The sequence below is a fragment of the Gymnodraco acuticeps genome, unplaced genomic scaffold, assembly GCF_902827175.1.
Source record: "Gymnodraco acuticeps unplaced genomic scaffold, fGymAcu1.1, whole genome shotgun sequence".
Lineage (NCBI taxonomy): Eukaryota > Metazoa > Chordata > Actinopteri > Perciformes > Bathydraconidae > Gymnodraco > Gymnodraco acuticeps.
Genome location: NW_022990701.1, coordinates 1,589,563 through 1,612,754, shown reverse-complemented (window position 1 = coordinate 1,612,754; position 23,192 = coordinate 1,589,563). Strand labels below are relative to the sequence as shown.

General features: G+C 41.5%; 1 protein-coding gene across 1 annotated transcript in view; it reads right to left on the bottom strand.

Annotated features, from left to right (window-relative positions):
• dclk2a (doublecortin-like kinase 2a) overlaps positions 1–22,857 on the bottom strand; it is a 41,240-nt gene extending 18,383 nt beyond the window's left edge. The window contains 3 exon segments of the mRNA XM_034231382.1: positions 804–906; positions 15,892–16,229; positions 22,081–22,857. Coding sequence (XP_034087273.1) covers positions 804–906; positions 15,892–16,229; positions 22,081–22,486 — 847 coding nt within the window. The 5' untranslated portion in view covers positions 22,487–22,857.
• Positions 22,858–23,192: the final 335 nt, after the last annotated feature.

Here is a 23,192-nt window from a genome sequence, read left to right as displayed (position 1 = left end):
ATAACATTTAAGAGTGCAGTGTGTGTTTGATTCTTTTCTTTGGATGCTGGACTGATCGCTAACTATACTCTATGCAAATACAAAGCTGATTTTTCTATACATTTATAATAAACAAAAAATAATTGGTAAGATAATCATATAAGTAAAGAGTACAACAAAAACCTAATTTCCTGCTGTAAACTTCCTAAAAGGAAAAGAGTGTTGAAAGCACAAGTGAGTGAAGCATGGTGAGGAAGGACACACACACACACACACACACACACACACACACACACACACACACACACACACACACACAACACACACCACACACACACACACATACACAACACACACACACACACAACACACACACACACACACAACACACCACACAACACACACACACCACACACCACACAACACAACACACAACACACACACACACCACACACAACACACACACACACACACACACACCACAAACACACACACACACACACACACACACACACCACACCACACACCACACACACACACACACACACACACACACACACACACACACACACACACACACACACACACACACACACACACACACACACACACACACACACACACACCACACTCCACACACACACACACACACACACACACACACACCACACACACACACACACACACCACACACACACACACACACACACACACACACACACACACACACACACACACACACACACCACACACACACACACACACACACACGTTTAGTTAGTCTTAGTCAAGCCTACCAGTCATAAAGGCTGTGGAAGCCTTACCACTGTGATCCAACAGGAAGTCATCCTGCGTATGGCGGTGTTTCTCCATGCCACACGCAATAAACACATCATCGTCCCCGAAGAAGTCCTGCAGACAGATAATCTGGAGGAAGAAAGGAAACGAGAGAGAAGAAGTGAAAAAGATGGATAATACTTAGAAAGGTATAATAATACTTGTTATGATACCAAGAGTCTGGAGAATGGGATACTTTACACAAGCATTGCCTAATCAGACCACTACCACAGTGCCTATTAAGATTGTACTTCAAAATAATTCAATTTTGAGACATAGTGGTCCTTAAGATACTGCAACACAATCATACTGAATGTTTCACATAACTCTACTGACAGTTGGTGGCAAGAATGTAGTATTTCAAATATTTACAAAGCTTAGCATATGTTGTACGAGTTGGTCATCTGAGAAGAATACGAATGCCTCGTTGGTCTTGGTGGGAGTCTGTTATTAGATTGTGAACAACTAAAGCAATTTACTTTAGTTTCTTTCATAAGACGTGGATGATGTAGTTTGATTAACTAGTGTTCCTAAAATAAGATTATGTGATTTTCCTGCCTTTCATTCTACTTTGTGTTGGCTGTATTCTTTTTAATATCAAACATAGTCTCTTGTGCTCATTGAACTAGGCCAATACAATCAGTCTGTGGGATGTGTGTTGTACGGTAAGGTTGTGACTGTGTAAATGTGTGTGTATTGACTCAACAGCACAGAGAGATGGAGCATAACAACAGGACGAGGTCAAAACACCCTGACACCCAGAATACTGCAGAGTCAATGCAGAGTCATGAAAGCAGCAGTGTGTGTTTGTGCTGCTGCAGGGTAATCTGTCTTGCTTTTTCTATACTGTCTCACACTGTGATCGTCAGTTTTGTCTGAGTTAACTGACACACACACACACACACACACACACACACACACACACACACACACACACACACACACACACACACACACACACACACACACACACACACACACACACACACACACACACACACACACACACACACACACACACACACACACACACACACACACACACACACACACACACACCACACACACACACACACACACACACACACACACACACCACACACACACACACACACACACACACACACACACACACACACACACACACACACACACACACACACACACACACACACACACACACACACACACACACACACACACACACACACACACACACACACACACACACAGTTGCTGTAGGTGGACAAGTGGGAGGACAAAGGAGGAAAAGATCTGTTCATTATCCCATCCTTCATCGCACACAATTGCACCCACATACAAGAGCCCCCCCCACACACACACTGCCTTGCATATGTACTGTCTACATGCAAACACACACACACACACACACAAAACAAGAGTATGGAGGAGGAGCGCAAGATGGCAAAAGATTGTGGGCAGATGGATCCTCTGAGGGAGATTTGGGGGCTGACTCAGTGGGGTGGTGTGTGTGTATGTGTGTGTCAGTTGTTATCATGAACACTGTGATGGTCAGGAAATACTTAATTACTACTACAGAGCATAAACAATCTCCACAGTAGAAATAGAGTGGTGTGACATCTGACAACAAAAATAGTAATGTCGGAACATTTAAAACCACAACAAAATATCATTCCAGTATAGGCCTGAGGTACACATTCATTAATAATGAACAAGACCCTTCGCATGACACTTCTGCATGTCCTACATTCGGAAGCATCAATTAAAAATGAAACAGGAAGCCGTATCCATAACATGCTCATGAATAATACATAAACACCTTTCCTGGCCTTCATATGGTCTTTTTGTCTAATCTTCTGGTGGCCTCTTTACATGTCAACAAATACAAATAATCAGTGAAAGTAGATCAGGAGAGTTAATATGTGTCCACACTGAGCTGTGGTAAGTATCAATGGTTTGACATAGCTTGAATATTTGCCATTCTTTGGATGAGCTCTCCCTCTGGAATCTGGCAGCTGATCGCCACACCATACTGTCAGGGCACAGGTGTTAGAATCACCATGGCAACAGCCCACAGGGATAGTCCCGTGTCAAAAATGGACTCTGGTGTGGCGAAGGATATGATAGTGAGAGACTTTTGCATGCAGATATTAGATGATATGTCTCCCTGACCTCTGACCCGTGTACACACATGTCTGGTGCAGACATCATCATGTTCACACTGTGCTGCATTCCTTTCATTCACTTGATGGGCTGCGTTGGTATGAAGTACGCTGGTCGTTTGTTAGAGGACAATGTGACACTGCATGACAAAGGACTGCTGAAGTGAGCATTGTCCCCTGGCAGCAAAATCTCCTACAGTGGTGACATCTGCCGTCAGAGACCGACAGCTCAAACATTGAGAAATACACCATCTTGCTTTAAATGTAAAGATTTATACAATGTTTATATTTGTCAGTTAAATAAAGCGCTACAGCCAGCAACCAGTTTGCTTAGCTTAGCTCAAAGACTGGAAACAAGGGCAAACAGCTATCCTGTCTCTGTCCAACTTTTACAAAATCTAACTACATGCAACAGTAAAGCTCACAAATTCACCTGTTGTTTAAACATTGAAACATCTAGCTCGAAATAAATGATATATTTGTTCCATATTACAAGGTTATGTGCCGGGCTATAACGTCCTACAGTTTCTCTTGGTTGCATGGCAACAGCTTAGGGATAAAAAAAAAAGAGACCAGCACATAAATCCCCATTACACGTTAAAATGTAATTTGTGTTACTGATGGAGTCAGATTAGCAGTTTTACCCTCCTGTTAGTCTTTCTGCTAAACTAAGCATTCTCTGCAGCAGCTTCACATTTAAGGGACACTAGATTTGTATCAAATCTGGCAATAAACTGTCAATAAGAAGAAAGAAAACACAAAACATTCCCCAAAATGTCATGTGACGCTGTCTACAACCTAAATTCTGCATTTTCGTTTCTGAATATAAAAAAACTATTGACTAAATCCCCTCACATTCATTTGAATTGGTGTTGCTGCAGGACATGTTGGCTCAACACCAACTGAGGCAACAGGCTTATTGTGGAGAGATGGAAATACAGGGCTAGAATATTAGATATCTTGTTTGAGAGAGCCCCTGGCTGTAATCTAATTTACTTTCACCTCTACACACACCTCTCTCACTGCATGCTAGCACTGCTGTGGCTGTGATAAAATATATTTCAACCTGCAGGCGATGCCAAGGGGAAGGCAGTGAAATGGAGACAAATGTCTGAAAAGACCCAGGTTTACAATAACCTTATTAGGATGACTGTATATACCTGAATAAAGAAGAATAAATGCTTCGAACAAAATGTGTTGTTTGGTCAAAGGTTTTTCTTAAACATTATCATACTGTATGTGCAGCAGATCATTTGGATAAAAAAAAGGATTGTATGAATGTCAGATTGCATTACCCATGATTCTTCTTGCTCTTGTCAACCACGGCCAACATGAACAGCCATTGGCCCTCCATCACAAGAGCTGTTCTGCTAGGGCTTGTCTCGGCCAATCGGTGAAGTGTTATGTTTGCAGGGTCCTGTCATTGGCTGGTTGACGTGTCTTGAGGCTAAACTGAAGTTTGCCCTGTGAGATGCAACAACCCCCCTCCTCTTTTATGTCTGGTCTCTTGCTCTCACCATCAGTCTGTGTCTTCTGTGATGCCTGCTGTACATTCTGCCCTGCCACGCTTGGCAACAGAGGAACGACAGGCCGAGGGCTTCAAGTATGTGTGAAGGTGTCAGAAGAAATCAAGGTTTTTAACATGCATTTAAGAAATGTCATATCTAAGTTGTTTTCAATCAAACCAAAATGGGCAGTAGGTTCTGATAATGGTTGTCAGTGGTTTCAACAAACGTAATACTTGTGTGGTTGGATTTTCAAAGCATGAAAACAAACCAAAACATATATTATCCAAATATATTCCAAACATAAACAATGTAGTTCAACTGCACTGAGTAGGTGGGACTTGTCTTCTCTTGCTCCTAAATCAGGGCTTTGTTCCAAAAAGAAATGTCACACACCAGCAGGTGGTGAAGAATCCGGGCAGTGGAAAAGACAGTGACTGGCTAAACAAGATACACAGAAGAAGATACAGGCTCTCCTTATGGCTGACAGGACAACAGTCACAGTAATCATTGGGTACCATCAACCCCTTTTACCTCCAAACCCCTTATTGCTGCTCATCACACGGAGCCAGAGCAAGAGACAAAGAAGGCGGTTTGAGTCCTGAGGGAAAGACCTCTTGGAAGGTCAGCCTACACAGCACTCCTGCTAAAACAAAGGAATGTACCTATCATGGTATCTAGCATTATTTACCTACTCTTGGTTGGTATTATAGAAGGGTCATCAAGAGTACGCCAGATTTGTTTAAATTATCTAAGAAGAAACCCCAATGTTCCCAACTGTTCTCTATGAAAGTAGCTAGCAGCACTAGCTCCAAAGGTTTAGGGCATTAATACGCCATTGAAGAGTCTGCTGAATCTAAAAGCTGCAAAAGTCGTTCTATAATGTCAGAACGTTGCAACAGTGAAACACTCACTGCCCGTCCTTTTAAGCCTTTCTCAAAAGCCACATGGTTATCAGGTAGGTAGAAATTATACAGTCCTGTGACAGACATATATACCAGCATTTTCTTTCAGAGCATATGATTTATTGTATTTCTGTCATGATGTAAAGAAAATGTAAACAAATATAACAACAACAACAATTCTACATTATATTACCCACTCATGCTTTAACTCTCCCATAAGTACTTCTAACTCAAGACTATCCAGATAGCTAAATACGTATACAATTCACCAGGGTGAAAACAGGTTATTAACCCTGTTTTGACTCTTACTAACAGACAGGAGCTGCTCCCGGAGTCTGTTTAATACTTTTGGATTAGAGCAGTAAATCTCAGACGTGAGAGAGCCAAGACAAGGCAGCGGCTGCACAAAAAGGAGCACTGAGACATCTAACACCATCTTCATTACCTCACTAGAGTCACAACATTGGCTGCATTTAACATCCAAATTCAAGTTGCGTTCTCTAAAACATTCAACAGAAAACGACAGAAAATAAAGTGTCTCAAGAAATAATAGCTTAGTGAAGGCGCTGAAGAAGAAACATGAAGCAGCATGTTTCCGTAGGGATTTTAGAAACAGGATTTTATTAATGCATAAGAGACACTTTATTTTACTACACTGAAGGCAAAACACTACAGAACAATGGAGCATAACTTTAAGTTTCCAGTTTCCCTTAATTTGTTAACCAATTTATGGAAACTCAAGGCAGAGCAGTGAACTCTTCCTCACATCCGCCACTGGCTGGTTAGCCTATCAAATATTTCTCAGCTGTCTGGCTCTGGCTCTCTCCTCCAAGACATATTCACACAGAAGAAGAGAGACATTACTGTACATAATCTCAGGCTGTCTGAACGTACACGAGCGCTGAGCTCTTTATACTCTAATGGAGCTGTGCAACTAGGAAAGAGTGGGAGTAGAAACCAAAACATGCGCACACAACTTTTAGCCCAAATGAGCCTCAGTAGAGTACTCTTCTCATTTAGACAGCACGACTAGCAGTATTGCTGAGGTGCTAAGAGATCCACAAGAGATGCATCAAATGTGGTTTTTGTTACCAATTAACATGATACTCATTCTCCAATTAAAATCTAGAATATTGCAGCACTTAAACAGGGGCTAGTAGGCAATAAATGCTCAAAATATAATTAGCTGCTCCAGAAGAAGTCTCCACTGATCTACATTCATATCAATGTAAATAGTATATCACGTTTGTACTATGAAAAAAAGAAAAGAACCTCATTAACATAAACATCAACACTCCTAAGCGAGGAATTATACCTCATGGCAACTAAAGAATAGATGCTGTTTAAAGTGCAAATGAAAGCCAGCATCAGAGCTGGGGTACAGTTGTCAGGATCACTCAGACTCACAGCTCCTTCATCACATCAATCTGACAAAACTTGCTGAGGCAATTTGGGCCTGCTTGAATGATTAAACTCAAGTAGACAAACAATAGTGTGTGGGCTTGGATCTGAATATCATGATGTCAACTCTCCTGTTAAGGCTGCTGCAAAGAATGGATGAGGGCCAGACTCTGGACAAACAAAGCAAAACAAGTAGTTGAAACCACACAGCACACAATAGATGTCCCCCCCCCTCGTGTGTCGCCATGTGCACAGCCGACAGCCCTGTGACCCCCGCCCCCCGCTCTCTGTCGTCTGCCGGCTTTTTGTTTCCTGTTCGTCAATGTAGAGTATCAGGCCAGCACTTGTTAAACGTTGGTCAGGCACTTTTTTGTCTTTATAAATACAACGAAGTGTGTTCGTAATGCCCACCAAGACTGCTGGGAGAAAGCATTGAGGGTGTGTGTGTGTGTGTGGTGTGTGTGTGTGTGTGTGTGTGTGTGTGTGTGTGTGTGTGTGTGTGTGTGTGTGTGTGTGTGTGTGTGTGTGAGCCATCTGCTAGGACAAGAGACAAGAAAGCGGGGTTGGGGATTTTTAGGATTTTATCTCCAAAGGCCAGACAGCAGCACCATTATTCCAGGTCTGACTTACACTAGACCCCAAATAAACACAAGGTAGATCAACAAGGGGGGAAACATTGATAAATAGCTGTAAGATGAGAAATATAATTCTGTGGTAAATTCCAGATAAAATTCCTAATTCTGATTGGCTTGAGCGTTGTTAACTTTTAGTAAGTTGATAGTTTAACTGGACAACTATGACACAGGTCTGTTTTTGTTAATTAGTTATAAATGATTCCTTAACGTATTAAACTTTAGGAACAGCCATAAAAGGTGAGGCTCAGCTTAAGAGCGTATAGCTTTTGTAATATGTCTATCCAAAACCAAAAACCCCAAAAATCCCCACCTCATAAGCCTGTGGTTGGAAGCCCAGGAACTTGTATTATTTGCAACAAAGATGCATGACACAAATCATTAAAATGAGCTTGAATACATTGGGCAATATGTTGGCAAATAGCTATGGTATAAGTAGAATAATGCTCACCAAACACTACTTGAAGTTCAGACAGTAAAAACTTAAGGAGTCCACGGTGAACAGAAACTGAACCTAGCAGAAATGGTTCCTGGTTGGATGCTGTCACTGCGCTGGCGTCAGATGGAGTTGTATGCTAATGACTGCGCAGAACAATAGGTGGGCATGTGAGTTTCATGGCTGTTGACCTGAATGGTGGAGTTTAATCCAGACTTGGCCCTGAAAACAGCTCATGACTGACAATCAGATGGAGCCTGTGTGGCCATGACCCCAGCTACTGAAACAGGGACACTAATCTGTCTATAACTGCTTGCAAGTTTTTACAGTCCTGCAATGTTCAGACACCTTAGTGAATGTAAACCCTCTAACTGTTGTTCCTGCTAACACATGCACTGTAACACTGTTTGAGAGTATTGGGACCAGGAGGCCATCATCATTAGAAGCGTGTCATGTGAAATGATGCCACAGTGCTTCAATGTCACGCTAACCGACACCCACCTCTCTTATGAATGTGTATGCCCCCAAAACCCAGCAATCCATGCACCACTGTTATCTTTATGACATGGGGATCAAATATGTGTGTGACTCTGGGGCTGAATTCACTAAAGCAAGTATGTTATCTTACCACTACTATGAATACTTCCACTTTTAATGTTCCATGCAAAAAAATGATCTCGCAAAGTACATAATATGAAATAAACAAACTTGTCTAATCATGTCAACAGATTGATAATTCGGCAGTAAGGCACACATTTTAAAATGTTTTTGGGACAAAAAAAGTTAACATTTATAGAAAAATGTCTGACAGTACAGGCTTGAAGATGCCACTTAAGATAAGGGAAGTCTGTCAGTATTTTTTTTAATGTATTCTCTACTTACTTCACTGTTTTCTGTAAGACATTGTAAGAAAGAACTGTGCATTTTATATTTCTAATTGGAGTTTGTTGAGAGTAGTCCCCTGTCTGCTGCTGCTACCTACAGCATAGCACAAAATGATTTGCAGCCTGATAAACTGCTGCAGTATCGAGACATGCATGTGACCTTCAATGTCTGTTAGGCACACTGTATGCATGCAGAAGCATTTACGCACTTGCCTCTAAGAATTACAGACCAAAAAATGGACAAAACTGAGCTACAAAAGAAAACCTAGTTAAACCCACCACTGTGTGTTTAACAGCAGGACTGTCTTTCATCGTCTAATAATGCTTGTGCACATTTCAGTTGTGCATTTTTTTAGTTTATTATAGAAGATACAGTATGCCCACCCATGCCATGATGTAAACAAACAAAGACATTCCATCTGACTTTCCAATTATCAGTGCCGAGTCCCATTTCCTCCCTACGCTTGCTGTGTGTAGAGAAAAGGTCTTTATAGATTTCAGGGAGATGAGCATGTAAGCTCTCAAAGCTCAGGACTGTTTCAGTTCCTGGTTAATGGGCGGACTGGCTGTCATCCTGATAACATCACTGAGTAAAAAGCATTGGGAACATAAAACATTGTATTTTAGGATGTTCAGGCAAATGTTTTAACGAGAGACAATCAATGTTTAAGTTAGGTAAATGTTCAGCCAGGACATACAGTAGCTGTAATCTATAGTTTTATCACTACATGTTTGTTTCTGAAAAAAAAGTAATGACTTGATATGGATGTAGTGCGCTCTTGCTAATTATTCCATTGATGTTAAAACCACATGATGAGTGCTGGCCAAAAGAAGACAAATATAAGAGGAAACCTTTTTTGATTGCAACCATTTTTACATTACATTACATGTTAGACGCTTTTATCCAAACTACTTACATACTCAATATTGTGGACAATCCCCACAGGAGCAATTTGGGGTGTGAGGTGTCTTGCCCAGGGACACAACGACATGCTGACTGCAGTGGGGTTTGAACCTGTGACCCCACAGGTCCACTGATCCCAACACCAAGGCTCTATCCACTGCGCCACACGCCTCCCATTTGCAGCAAGGTATTATTGAATATGTGTTATAGGTACATTAAGAACAAGCAGAGGTGGCTATATGTACGGTGGTCTACTACAGCATTTAGTTCTTTAATTTCAGTGTATTAAGGGAACAGTGCTAAGAAGGCTTCAGAATACCTCAATGATCTTCAAGAACTATCTGATTTAAAAATGGTGTCATCATGCTTTAATTCATCCGCGACAAAAAAATGGTAGTGTAACAAATAGACAATGAAGATTAAATAAACAAATGCTATGAATCCAAGATTGGGGAACTACTAACAATAACAACGTATTATGGGATAATACTTCTTTAAAACAACCAATGTTATCGATTATTCCCTCACATCAACCACAAAAATGGGATTTCTGCTTAATGCTATAATGTACCATAATGACCTAATGTTTTAATAGCAGTACCAAAGACTGACTGACATTGATTATGTGTTAAGGTCAGAGGGGGCTTAAGGTTCTTTTGGGTAAAAGGCAGGGAGATATCCTGGACAGTATCCAGTTTAACCAAAACGCACTGGGGTAAAAGAAAGGTCACCAAAAATGGGTAAAATCATTTGCCAATTATCTTATTATAGAGGTCCTTCAATCTGACATTGAATTGGGAACTACTGTAGATAGGGAGATCTGTGTGTGCATGCGTGTGTGTGTGTGTGTGTGTGTGTGTGTGTGTGTGTGTGTGTGTGTGTGTGTACCTAATGTTGCCATGGAGAAAGTGACCAGAGGGTCTCATACATTATAATGCAGCATCCTTTCAATTCTAGATGTTTCTATCCCTAACGCGAGGATCATGTAACTGAAGTGGGAATACAAATTTGTATGTAATTATGGCAAACAGAAGTGTTGTCAGCTGCTCTGCAAAGTGGGATAAATAGTCAGGGTGCTAACAAAGGGGGCAAACAGGCACTCGAGAGACTGGGGAATACGCTTTGTGTCCATTCACCCTCCTTCTCTGGCAACAACCCTCTTCTTCTTCCCTTTCTACCTTCCATCTTTTGTCAACACGATTGTCAGTCAACCACTCTGAGCTGACAGCAGTCTTAATGTGCCAAGGTGTAGCCAGGTCAGTGCCAGGTCGCTGCAGCTTAGTGCTGCTGTTCAGGACTCACACAGGATAATCTATCCAAGAGTAAAACTGTGTCCTATCTCACTTTCCAAATGTGACAATGTGACATTCACAACCACCTCACGTCCTGATAGGCCAGCTATGAGGAGGAGAGGAAAGACAAGGGTTAAGATTTCTCTCCTTACAATTCAATACGTTCACTTTCTCCTTTTGTTTATCTTCTTCTTTCTACAGTTCCATTGACAGAGCTTAAATTATTCATAAATAAAAAAGACAATTTAGCAAGTTCTGGACCGTTAACTGCTTATGGGCTCAGAACAGTCTCAGTCATAATACACACATGCGCACAGAAGGATTCACACTTGTATTTCATGATCCGCAAAAGGATTCAAACTTGTATTTCCGGATCCACACTTGTGTTTTTCAATGCACACACAAATGTATTCCGTTTCATATACATGTAAATAAAATCCAAATACAGAAAAAAGTTTTACATATGTATTTTTGATCCACACATTTGTTTTCCGTTTAAAACCTCTGAACCTGCAAACACAAACCGCTTTCTGTGCACGGATCGCTGTGCATTCGTGTGTGGGTTTTTTGAGACTCCCCTGACGGTCAGCCGATTCGTACTTGTAATTATTTCTATCTATAGCCAATCAGATGTCTCCTCAATTCTAAGCCAATCACATGAGCGCGCCCCCACGAGGGTAGATTTCTTGCGTTCATGACGTAGCGCTTCATGTACGCATTTTGCGCAGTCCGGAGCTGACAGCTCCATGGAGCCTGCCTGCAAGCGCTAATCTCAGGACACCCTCCACTCTCAGTACAGCGCCACTTTCCGAACAGGAAATGCACGCAAATACAAGCCTTTATATTATTAAGGTACAGCGCCACCTTCCAAACCATTGATGAATGCTTGTGTACACCGTTTTAAATGTATGTATGTATGGCGAATACAGCTGCTTTATTTATGTCTGTATGAAGTTGTTGTGAGTGTGGAGGGAGCAGCTACAGGTTAGCTTAACCTAATCGATCAGTGCACTACGAAGCCAGTGCTAGACAGTGACCTGTTAACGGGGGGGAGCCGCCGGTCATTATCGGCCGATATTCACTCTTAATAGTTTGATCGGTGCTCTCTATAAAGGCCGATTAGGAGAGCTGGATCTGATCGATATGATAAACGCGAGTGAAGTAGCCTAATAACCGGACGCGAGAGAGAGATCAGATCAGCTGCTGAGTCTGATGGAGACACGCTGCTCTGCATGATCACCTGATGCTCCGCCCTCTGTTTAGCGAGCTGACCGGACTGCGCAAAATGCGTATATGAAGTAATCTTACCCTCGTGGGGGCGCGCTCATGTGATTGGCTTAGAATGAAGGAGACATCTGATTGGCTATAGATAGAAACAATTACAAGTACGAATCGGCTGACCGTCATGGGAGTCTCAAAAAACCCACACACGAATGCAAAGCGATCCGTGCACAGAAAGCTGTTTGTGTTTGCAGGGATTTAAACGGGAAACTAATAAGTGAGGATCAAAAATACATATGTAAAACTTTTTTCTGTATTTGGATTTTTATTGACATGTATATGAAACGGAATACATTTGTGTGTGCATTGAAAAACACAAGTGTGGATCCGGAAATACAAGTTTGAATCCTTCTGTGTGCATGTGTGTATTATGAGACTGTTCTGAGCCCATAACTGCTCCCCAAATGAATGAATGCATCGATTAGACAGTAAAGAAAAGGAGAATCTTATTTTCCGCCTGTCCAGTCAGCTTTGAGATGTAAAACAGGGGTTTCTCTGAACAGCAGCAGCTGATTCGGCTGGCCCTGATAACCAAGATCTACAATTAACATTCAGTCTGAAGAGCATCTTTGATTCGAGGAGGGAGAGTGGACAGACACGTATTGTGCACTCACACATGCATGTCCCTGAATACAAACACAAACACACCTGACAGCTGCACGTTAACCCTCCCTTCCAGCTTATAAGTCTAATTATCCGGTGGTGGCCAGGGCCCCAGTGGGGGGCCTGTGTGTGTGTGTGTGTGTGTGTGTGTGTGTGTGTGTGGTGTGTGTGTGTGTGTGTGTGTGTGTGTGTGTGTGTGTGTGTGTGTGCGTGTGTGTCAGTGGGAGGGGGCTGTAGACCGGGTGGCTGGGACCTGTGATTTGATTTTGGAGGAGCAGATGGCAGGCTGCTACTGGAAGGCATTTTGAGCATGTGTGTGTTTGTGTGTTTTTGGGTGAAGAGCCTTACTTTATAGGAAATAATATGTTTGAGAACATACACATAAAACAAAGCACTGGTATCTACACTAAAGATTAACATTATTTGTGACCATTTGTGAATACATATGATACTAAGTCACTGTACACTTCCTATTTCTTTCATTGTACAATGCACTTTTTCACACATGGACAACCAAACATTAGGAACACCATTCAGTTCAACATTAACAAACAAACTACAGTCCCCAAGATGACGAAGCAGTTTAAAGTCTAAATAAACATTTACTGGATAGAGTCTGTCCCTCGCCTCCAGTCTAGGATGCTGTATGCTAGTTCTACTCTGAACATGCTGTAATTGGTATCGATCTTCCAGTCTGACTTGGTCTGACCCCCCAAAACGCCAGTGTTCTTTCAAAGGAACTGACACTAGAAAACGCCCTTCTTTAAAACAACCAATGTATTTGATTTTGTTTGTTTTTTTAAACACTGTTCCATTTGTTGTATAAGAACACATATTTATGAGATGGATGTCTTTGCTTGCAAGTGAAACCCATCTAACTCTGAATTTAATGGAAAATTATCCTATTTGTTTTGCATTGTAACAAAGCTTTTCTTAGCTCATGAAAAGTTGATGTTTTTTGGACATACATGATTTTTACAGGATAGCGACTATGTATGTGGGAAAGAGGCTTCAAGCCACCAGTATGGCACCACAAAGGCTGTGAAAAGAGGCTTATCAGTAGAGAGGATTCATGACAGAGACATCCAAACAGTCAAGCTGTCAGATTATTGAGACAAGTTAAGTTTAGGAGACTGTTAGCTCCTCTTCAAGCTGAGGGGGGCAGAAGCTAATGTGTTCCCATTCAATTCTCTAAGAAGGCAATACGGAAAAATACAGTAAAGATTATGTTGTCAGATATAACAATTTATTTTGTCACTGGCTATCTAAAAGCCTCAGCCCTTGTTAAATAAAACATCTACTGACTGAATTGACTGATACTATCATAGACGGGATACTGTCAGGAGTCAAGCTCTGGTGTCTGGATCACGTTACAGGCTTAATGGGTTAAACCTCTAAATCACACTCTTAATTTAATTCTGAGACACTCCTGTTGAAGCCAAGAGAGTCAAACGATTCTAAAGCAAAGAGCCAGTTTTTAAAGTAGTGAATCATACATAATGGCACAAACACACTCACTGCCTTTCCAAAGGCAGCTACGGCTACTGGTTAAAGCTCTAAATGGCTGATTCAGCTAAAGTGACAGCTGAAAAACTAGAACATATTTGATTATTAAAACACAGTCTAACCTAATAATACTTTCTTGTCACTTTATACGTTAAGGCACCATTTAGGTACAGGATATTACTTTAAAAATTCAAGAATAGTGGAGCTATTCTTAAAATTTGATTTATGAAAACAATGCAGTTACAGAAAGGGTGCTTCCTCTCAATCTGTCTAATAATATGCTAACCTTTTTGGCCACAAATGAATTGGAAACTCACAACATAGGGAAATAATGGAAAAGCTAGTATGATACAGTTTACAATAAAAATGTATCCTAGGTACCATAGTAACATTTACTTGAATGTACTTTGTAAAGTCCAATGAAACTTTCTTCATAGCATTACAGGGTGTGAAATGGCTGGGAAGAACAGCTGGTCTGCACAGCTGATCGAGTTGGTATTTACTACAGATGGAAATTGAAAGATAAATGCTTTATGTGACAGATATGGGACTGAAATAATCACTGGAGAATCAAATAAGATTCTCACAAGAAACATAACTGTGTGCAGCTGTGGACAAAGCATATCATTGGACATTTTTTGTTTTAGTACCTTGTTTTGACCATATCAATCCCTGACATTATTTACCATTTTAATCTAATGTGAAGTCTTGAGTACAGCTGTTATTCTATTATCTGAATAATGGAGGAATAACAACAATTCAATAAGCTTGGTATTTATTAAAATATGTGTTTAACTACTGGGGAAAATCATATAAATGTGCATCAAATCACATACATTTTATAAATGTGATTCTGTCAGACCCATGGACACGTTCATCCCCTGAAGTCTCAAACAAGCCTTAATACCTCCTTAAGGTTACCAAGTGTTTGCATACAAGCTCCTTCATTTCCAGTTTATTTTGACCCAGTACTTTTGTTTGGTTACTTACATTAAACAGCTTTGCCCATTTATCTATCCGACTATCCAGATGAGACAGCATCATATCAATCTTTTGAATTAGGGGCACCATGTGTTCAAACTCACCTCATCTCATGACACCAGGGACCCTAAATGAGAATCTCAGATGTAAATAATACTATATATGAGTCCCAGGTGGATAGGCTTATAGTAAAAACAGTCTCAATGGCTTAATGGGATGGCAAGGTATTGAGGAAACTGTACTGATGGATATAGCAAAACGTAAGTGTATTCATTAGTGCCTTGTTGAAATAATCGTGGCGTGTAATTATGTATGGATGATTAAATGGGGGGTAATTACCTAGACTGCTGACACAGCTGAAACCTATAAATCACAGCACTTTTTGGAGATGAAACCTTTGGCTAAAAAGCTCAGCTGCTCCATCTGGTTTTCATATGCACCCTATCCAATTTCACCTCACTGAAAACACAACTCCTTCCAACTGTCAATGACTTCATCGATATTGGCAAGAAAGAATAACTTGTTTTTCCATGAGTTTGGTGATTACAAAAGCTGCAATAATAATTTAAACTAAACCAAGCATGCATTGTAAGAGACTCACCTGCTTGCCCTCCAAAGTGTACAGCCTCCTCACAGCTCCAGAGTCCAGCTTGATAGCGTCTGTGATGTCAGTGAGCACCTGATCAAAGGAGTGAGCCGTCTTCTTGTTGAGCAGCACCCGCACTGCTTTGCGGGGTTTCACTCCGCTGCGGATGACTGTGACTAGTTTGGGTTTGATGAAGTCCTTGGACTCACGCTGCAGCTCGCTCTTGGACGGGAGGAGACAGGAGAGGGAGCGCGATGTGCCCGTTTTGCTGCCCACGGCCCAGTTAGGGTTAACGTTCTTGTTGTAGTCCACTCGTCTGAAGGGCTCGTTTGAGGCACACACATAACTCTCACCTGAGGGAAGAAAGAAGGTGGTAGAGTTGATCTCTTGTCTTCAAATACCACAATATTTTGACCCAATATCTGGATAATGATATTGCAACAATATGTTTATGTTAACTATACTGTAAGTGCTTTCATAAAATATTTACACAATGAGATATAATAAATCATCGAGTCATTTTGATCACTAAATTAGTCAAAACAGATCATATAAAATTATAAAACTACATCACTTTACTACACTGTTTCCTATAAAACCAGAAAAATACAACATTTAGGCCATAAAGAGATATCCAAAACACAATAACCAGTCATTTATCCTAATATCTTATATTGGTATACTGCCGAGCACTATTTACTATGTTGGAAAGATCCCACACACATACTGCACATACTTTGGATCAGAATTAATCTGACATGTTGGGTATGCATATGCATTATGCAACATAAAATACCATGTCCACGTGCCATATGGGAGTCAGAGGGACAACAAAGAGTTAACATTCCTCAGTAGAAACAGTAAGGCGCATTGAGAGGCCGGGCCAGCACCACTGTCCTCTCTCCCCTTCAGCTGCCGAGCTGCTGCGTTGGCCTTCATCCAATGCAAAGCACTTTGTTTTATCTGCCAGCCTTACATTCCACGTTTTAACAAGCAAATGTTTCCCCTTAAGAACAAAGTAATGTGACGAGTACAGGGCCGAAACATGGAGGAATGTCTGGTGATTGTTTTGAAGGCTGAGTGTTGTATGAGAAACTCAATGATGTTCCACTCCGAGTAAGACAAAATCATTTCTGTTCATGCTACCTTCATCACAAAAGTATTTACCACACAACATGGTTGTCTCTGAGAATAAACTTCTGCTTAACAGACACTTCACTAAGCGTACAAGATACTCATGTTCTAGCAAATATCCACGGTTTATATCAGTGAAGATATTTAAAGGGCTAGAGGATAAATATTTCTCATCAAAAATGTTAAGGAGCAAAATAGCAGGCACACATTGAGAAACTGAAAAACCATAGCTTGGTAAAATGTCTGAAAGTCATTTGTATAAACTGCATAGCACTGAAACACAGGCTGGATTAAGCTGAATAATGTATAATCCTATAAGTGGACCAACCTCTGAAATGTACTAGTATACACCTTAAAAAAGTTTGTGGGACAGTGTTAAGAATTGTTCTTGAAAGTTGTATTATCTTTTACTAAACACCCGTTTCTACAAACAGTGTCAAATCCGAAGTATACCATTTTAGTTATCCAACTAATGTCAAGACAAAAGAAGCGAGCTGCAGTGAAAGAAGGCCAGTTGAGACAGTGCGTCCCACGATACCTGGTCTTATTAAGCTCGCAATTAACCAAAGGCTAATTAAAATGCAAGGCCACAGCTGGAGAGATTGAGCTTTGGCTGAAAACTAAAACAAAATATAACTGGGGGTGTCATTCATTGGGGGGACAATGACAGGATGCTGGAACGACCTCAGAACTGGTGACAGGCTATTCTCCGAGGTGCAGAGGTCTCAGGTGCTACATCCCCCAGTGATGTGAGGGAGCCCCAACCAGCCGCCACTGGCTGCTGTCCTCATGTGGACCACAGATGAGCTCAGCTTTAACAGAGCTGTTTAACATGTCCAGCAGCTTTAATGCAGTGGTCTCACATCTGTCAACAAACCAAAACCAGAGCAATGGCAGTGAATGGGAATCATAAAAAAGGGGTTATATTAAGACGACATACATTTGTCTTAATATAGTGACCCTATGATCCAATGATATTCTCAGAATGTATGGCCTTCTGTTTTGTTTTACTGACTTAATATTCACCACTCTAGTAAAAGGAATTGGACAAGTATGGTGAGCTGCTGACTACTTATTTTAGTTGAACATACTAAATGGCCCATCTTACAGAGGGGTTTGGGGGGATGGTCCCAATCTGTTGCTTAGCTTATTCAAATAATGTCAAATATGTCAATGTCTAGTTAGTTCTTTTATCCAAGAAATCCCTTTCAATCAAGCATACATTAGTGATGCAGCTCAGCAGTGTTAGCCTTGAGCCATACCCCAAAAGCTGCAACAAATTAGGCATTTAAAAATATTCAAGACTGAGCGGCTCCTAAAACTGTGAATTTATTAACCACAGATAATTAAAACCTAAATTGTTTAAAACGGAAGGTCTCCAGGCAAATACAAAACAAGTCTTGTTCATTCACAAGATTTCAATGTTTTAAGAAAAACGGTGATTTATCCAGACAATAAACACATCATTTCCTTTTATTGTAGGTATAAAAGTATCTCTTAAGATTTCTGTACTTTTTTAGCTTCTATCAAACCTCTGGGGTGGAGAGTTTAGTTTTACAACTGTATTCCCATTTATAGTTTTAGATATTAGCCTAATTAACTTTTTACTGATGCCTTCAGTCGTTTCCAAGCTGTGTAAGGCAAGTGCTGATGTGAACCTTATTAGAACCAAAACCAAAACCAGGATGCTTTTAATGTGAATAAGTTAAAGGAAATTCAATGTGTGTGTCACCAAGTTGGCAGAGCTTAGCGGTGCTATTCTTCAATACATACAGGTTTAAAGAACTGCATATTGACCAATGTAGCACTATTTGGAAAGCAGATCAGTTTTAAATATTCTGGGAAGGACAAACAGCCACAATGAGCTGAAAAGGGCTGCCGGCACTTACTAACGTTTCTAACAAACCTCCAACACGTGACAAAGGTAAACAACTCGACCTTGCTGTGCTATCAGCAGAACACTCCCACCTGGCCAGTCGACTTCTCCCGGTTGCTCTTGGCACGGCTCCCTAAGAGCTGACTGTGGTAAACTGTGGGTTTAATAAACCCATCCAGCCAGAGGGGACACATGCAAATGGTGCTTATTGGGTTTTTACACAAAAGAACCCCAGCAGGCCTCAATCTATGGAGGCAGACTGCTGAGCTGTCTCACATCTGATTTTACCTAAGTCATAAAAAAACGTTCCCACTTGCCCCTCAAGGTATCAAGCCATGTAAATAGTTGGCTAATTTGCTGTGTTTTTTAGTTGTCTTAATTGACTTCTTTGGCCATTATCACAATACAAATAGATTGAACAAAGTTTAGTAAAGGGGCTCACAGTATTTAAAAAAATCTAATTCTAAAACTCAATATGAATGTGAATTAATTGGAAAAGGGACCATGGAAACACCCCCATCAGGGTTCTTCAGAAGGACCAGGTTCACTCATGCTGTGTCCATATGGATTGGATTGTAGGGATGGGAAAGAATTCCAATGTTTATGACCAAGTTTTCAGAAGAACTGAGACGGTTGTGTGCGGTTAAATTGGTTTTTCAATCACCTTGGATGTTGGACCGGCTGATGTGAGACATTCAATTCTTGGATAGAGAAGTTTTTTTATCATTATGTTGGATTATCTGTTTGAGTTTTTTTCCTTTCCAAAACTTGGGTGATGATGTGAACACCATGTATCAAAAATAAAAAAGTCTCCAAACACTTTACATCCAGAATAAATGAAACACAACTAGTAATGCATGTATGCCCAGGATCCTCATTTCACAAGAGTTTCCTGCACATTAAGTGCAGAGGTGCAGTGGCAGACTGCCAATGCACCAAAACTACTTTTGCTCAAATTGCCAAACTAGTGAAGCTACAGAATTTATGTGCCATCCGACCTCTGCAGCTCATCCAGAATGCAGCGGCTCGTCTGGTCTTCAACCTTCCTAAATTCTCCCACACCACTCCGCGCCTCCGCTCCCTTCACTGGCTTCCGGTAACTGCTAGAATCCACTTCAAGACACTGGTACTTGCTTACCGTGCTGCGAATGGATCTGGCCCTTCGTACATCCAGGACATGGTTAAACCGTACGTGCACTACGCTCTGCATCAGCCAAACGACTCGCTGCACCCTCGCTGCGAGGGGGACCCAAGTTCCCATCAGCAAAAACACGTGGGTTTGCTGTCCTGGCTCCAAGATGGTGGAATGAGCTCCCCATTGACATCAGGACGGCAGATAGCTTGCACATCTTCCGGCGCAAACTGAAAACACATCTCTTTCGACTCCACTTCGAGCGATAGATTTATTAACAAAGCACTTATATACTAATAAAGGACTGGCTTACCTAAAGCCAGTTGAGTAGCACTTGAAATGTTTGGCTCTATGAAACCTGATGTACTTATATGATTCTGTTTTCTTCAAGGTTGTGTCTTCCTGGTCGAATGCACTTATTGTAAGTCGCTTTGGATAAAAGCGTCAGCTAAATGCAATGTAATGTAATGTAATGTAATGTAGATCAGGCTCTGGCCTAAATCTTCCAGTCATTCAGGAGAGGGGGCATAGGAAATCAAGTTCAAGTTTTATAAGGATGTGTGTGAAAATAGACGAGTATACAAGAATAATGACTGTAGTAAGACGTCTGTGGATCCTGAGTGTGTGTGGCAGAGCCGTGACCTCTCCTGTTAAAAGAGGATTGCAGCAGGTCACAGTGCGTGCGCGTGTGCGTGCGCGTGCACACACACACACACACACACACACACACACACACACACACACACACACACACACACACACACACACACACACACACACACACACACACACACACACACACACACACACACACACACACACACACACACACACAACACACACACACACACACACACACCACACACACACCACACACACACACACACACACACACACACACACACACACACACACACACACACACACACACACACACACACACACACACACACACACACACACACACACACACGAAGATTATCTTATTACTGAGAGGCCACAGCCTGTCCCACTGAATCACACTGCACGAAAGGGAAAGGGAAGGAGAAGACTGTCAGCAGTGTGAATCTGTAAAATAGTATAGATAACTTGTCTGCTAATGCACTAAACTTAATGTGTTTAGGGAGTAATGTCAGTCCTGCAGTTCCTCACCAAAATGACTGAACTGAACACTTCTAGGCTACTAATGACTCGATCATTTAACTTTATAAACTTGACTTAACCGATTTTCCAAAATTGTTCTCACATTTCCGGAATTAAAAGCCATTATATCGCCCCTATACAGTTCAACAAACAAACTGGATGGGGGAGGGAAACTTCCATCTTTCAAGCCCCAAGGGTGAGATCAATTTAAGAGAGCATCCAATGGACCCTGCACCACATCCATCACACATTCGTTCCCAGGCAGGATTGCACTTAGAGCTACACAAGACATTTGCAAACCAGCACAAACTCAGCTCACTACAAACTAATAAGGGGAGAGAGTGAAAGAGTCCAGCTGAGATCAATGAAGGCATTAGCAGCCTGTGCAGAACTAAAGCTGCACTGAGGAGGGGTCTGCTTGTCTGCATGCACGACACTGGGTCAAATATGTCAGAACAGTTATGTCAATGATGCAAATGATGCAAGGGGAGCTCTGCACTGCATCCATTATACTGTAATGTCCTTCAGAGGTAATTTGGTAGATTTAGTTACAATAGAACTAGAGGAGCACACAACTACACTTTGTCTGGCACAACTTTCCTGCAAATGGCTGAACATATATGTTCAGCCATTTGCAGGAAAGTTGTGCCATCCAATTCGCAAAGTAAACAGCATCAAGAGCCATTCGGGGGTCAGCCCATGTGAATATGTTCTAAAAGTGACTTGTGAAAATGTTGGCATAATTTCCCTGGAGCTACATTGATCAGTGTGCATGGACCATTTAGCCAGTGCTCAAGGCAAACTGAGCTTTTATACAAATCAATGTAATGACTGAATCAATGCACTCTATCTATCATCAATATAAAGTATTGGCCCTTTTCATGATTGGTGTTCACATAAGGTCCATTATCACCCTTACCCTCTACTAACTCATCCAGACTGGTGATCCTCTTGCCTCCATCCAAAGCGTATAAGGTCCGGACTCCTTGAGGAAGGTTGACATTGTCCGACAGAGACCTTGTGAGCTCCATGAGCAGAGCATCCATGGACCGGAACCTGTCGCTAGATATGGCATACACCAAACCCTTAAAATATCTGTCCCCATTGCGATAAAACCGCACTTTTCTGGCTTTTTTCTCGGAGGTGAGGGACTGGAGGGTGCGGGTCCGGTAGAAGCTACAGTGCGCACTGTTCGCTGGGCTGGGGACCACCCCGTTCCCTCTGGAGCCGGACTGGGACCCGGAGCCAGAGTTAGTCCTCGGTGTCCGGTGAGGCTTCTCTCGTTCCTCAAAGTGTTCAAATTCAATACATCTGCTTAGCGACATGTTGACCAGCTTTCAGTCTTCCTGTTTTAAAATAAATCCCAACCAGAAGGAGGATACACGCGTGCGTCTCCTGTCTGCGACTCCAGTCAGCTGTTGTGGGGACACTGTGTGACTGCACCCGTTACTTGAGACAAGTCCAAACGCTATAAAAAAAATAGCTCCCAAAAAAAAAGAAACAATGAATTGATTTACAATAACTAAAGTAGTAATCCAAACGCCAGATCGGGGTTATCCGGTTGAAAATGTGTCGAATAAAGATCTGCTGTGTTTGACAGGCATTGCAGAGGACCTGCAGGTAGGTTTTCAAACAACGCAGCAAATGTTGTTAAACTTCGGCGCACCGCAAAAAACACCGCAAGCCGCCTCCTTCTTTAGCTCTCATCCTGCCTCTGACTGGCTACGAGCTCAGGCTGTCAGATCAGTGGATAAAGAGAGGGGGGCTTCCCCCTGAGGCTCAGGGTCCTAATGCTCTCTATTGTTCTGATAATAAATTCACATGAAAACAAAAGTTTAGCCTATTGTTTTCAAACTGTAAGAACATAGAAAGTGTTTCTTCAAAATGTGAGAAAAACGCTTAAAGTAAAGGCCAAAACACCTTGAAAGTAATACTGGTAAACTAAGTTATATTGTATTTTACAAAATAGGAGGATTACAACCTATATTGATGTTAAATTCGTTCATTTGTCAGACACTTTCACTATTTGTT